At 36.5% G+C, this 2,433-nt stretch overlaps 1 protein-coding gene across 1 annotated transcript; it reads left to right on the top strand.

Annotated features, from left to right (window-relative positions):
• Positions 1–805: 805 nt before the first annotated feature.
• LOC108451521 (uncharacterized mitochondrial protein AtMg00860-like) lies at positions 806–1,351 on the top strand. The gene is made up of 2 exons (XM_017749203.1): positions 806–913; positions 1,028–1,351. Exons 1-2 carry the CDS (start codon positions 806–808, stop codon positions 1,349–1,351), a joined length of 432 nt encoding a protein of 143 aa, XP_017604692.1.
• The last annotated feature ends 1,082 nt before the right edge of the window (positions 1,352–2,433 follow it).

Raw genomic sequence — 2,433 nt, 5'->3', positions numbered from 1 at the left:
AACGGTGTCAGTAGACAGAGTATGTCAAAGGTGCCCGTTAATAATACATGATAAAATGTTTCCTGTGGATTTGTTGATTATGCCTTTTGGTGATTTCGATATAATATTGGGTATGGATTGGTTATATGAGCATGGAGTAGTTTTGGATTGCTATAAAAAGAGGTTTAGTATTCAGATAGAAAATGGGGACAGAATTGAAGTGAATGGCATCCATACCAGTGGTTCGACACGTATCATTTCAGAAATGAAGGCTAATAGATTATTGCAGTAGGGTTGTTTAGCATATTTGGCATATGTTGTTAATTTTGATTCAATTGGGAGTCAGTGTAGTCAGAGCAAGACCGTATGTGAGTTTCTAGATGTATTCCCAGAAGAACTACTGAGCTTACCACCTGATAGAAAGGTTGAATTTTCTATTGAGGTGTATCCAAGTACAACACCAATTTTTATACCTCTGTATCGAATGTCGCCTACTGAAATGAAAGAGTTGAAAGTATAGTTGCAAGATTTACTAGATCGAGGCTTCATCCGACCAAGTATTTCACCCTGGAGTGCTCCAATGTTGTTTGTTAAAAAGAAAGATGGTTCTATGTGGTTATGCATTGATTATCGATAGTTGAATAAAGTAACGATCAAGAACCAGTATCAGTTGCCACGTATAGATGATTTGTTTGATCAGCTTAAGGGAGCTTCTGTATTTTCTAAAATTGATTTGAGATTCGAGTATTATCATCTGAATGTGAAGGAAAGTGATGTGCCTAAAACTGCCTTCCGTACTCGTTATGGCCATTATGAATTTTCAGTGATGCCGTTTGGGTTGACCAACGCCCCAGCTACTTTCATGGATCTGATGAATCGCATTTTCCAGTCGTATTTAGATCAGTTAGTGGTGGTTTTTATTGATGACATATTGGTATATTCGAAGACAGAGGCAGAACATGATCAGTATCTTCGAATAGTTCTACAAATTTTGTGAGAAAAATAGTTGTATGGAAAATTGAGTAAATGTGAATTCTGGTTATCAGAGGTGGTATTTTTAGGACATGTAGTATCTGCTGATGGGATTAAAGTTGATCCGAAGAAAATCGAAGCAATTATCCAGTGGAAGGCACCAAAGAATGTATCGGAGGTGCATAGTTTTCTCAGTTTAACTGGGTATTACAGGAGGTTTGTAAATGGATTCTCGAAGATAGCACTATCAATGACTAAACTACTACATAAGAATGTTCCTTTTACCTGGGATGATCAGTGCCAGAAGAGTTTTGAGACTTTGAAGCAAATGTTGACAGAAGCACTGGTATTAACATTACTAGAGTCAGGGAAAGATTTTGTTGTAGTGATGCTTCTCTGAGTGGTTTAGGTTGTGTATTGATGCAAGATGGAAAGGTCATTACCTATGCATCTCGACAGTTGAAGTCACATGAACGTAATTACCCGACGTACGACTTGGAGCTAGCTGCAGTAATTTTTGCTTTAAAGATCTAGAGACGTTACTTATATGGTGAAAAATGTTACATTTATATAGATCATAAAAGTCTTAAATATCTTTTATCGCAGAAGGAGTTGAATTTAAGACAAAGACAGTGGATCGAACTTCTAAAAGATTATGATTGTGTTATAGACTATCATCCAGGAAAAGCAAATGTGGTAGCTGATGCACTGAACAGAAAAGCTGCGATTGAATTACGTGCAATGTTTGCTCGGCTCAGTATTAATGATGATGGGAGTTTGTTAGCTGAGTTAAGGGTTAAGGCGATGATGTTTGATCATATTAGAGTAGCTCAGATGAAAGATGATAGATTATTAAAGAAAAGAGAAATGGTTCAGAATGGTACAACCGAGAGTTTTAGTATTGACGAGCATGATTATTTGAGGTTTCAAAACTGAATTTGTGTTCCAGCTGCTTCTGAACTAAAAGAGTTAATTCTTCGAGAATCACACAATGGCACCTTCACATTGCATCCTGGTGGAATAAAAATGTATTGTGATTTACAGGAGCTTTATTGATGGTTAGGGACGAAGAAAGATATAGTTGAATATATCGGTAAATGTTTGACTTGTCAACGAGTAAAGGCAGAACATCAGGTACCGACAGGGTTACTTCAACCTATTAATATTCCCGAATAGAAATGGGACAGTATTACTATGGATTTTATTACAGGATTGCAATTGTCGGTAAGCAAAAAGAATGTCATTTGGGTGATAGTTGATCGACTTACTAAGTCTACTCATTTCATAGTAGTCAAGACTGATTAGTCTCTACAGAAACTTACTGAGATTTATATCCGAGAAATTGTGAGATTGCATGGTATTCCGGTATCAATAATTTTTTATCAGGATCCATGATTTACATTGAGATTTTAGAGGCAGTTGCATGATTCTCTAGGTACCAGACTTAATTTTAGTATTGCATTTCATCCACAAATCGACGGA

This window comes from Gossypium arboreum, chromosome 5 (genome assembly GCF_025698485.1).
Source record: "Gossypium arboreum isolate Shixiya-1 chromosome 5, ASM2569848v2, whole genome shotgun sequence".
Taxonomy (NCBI): Eukaryota; Viridiplantae; Streptophyta; class Magnoliopsida; order Malvales; family Malvaceae; genus Gossypium; species Gossypium arboreum.
This window is presented reverse-complemented; position numbering and strand designations above follow the sequence as displayed.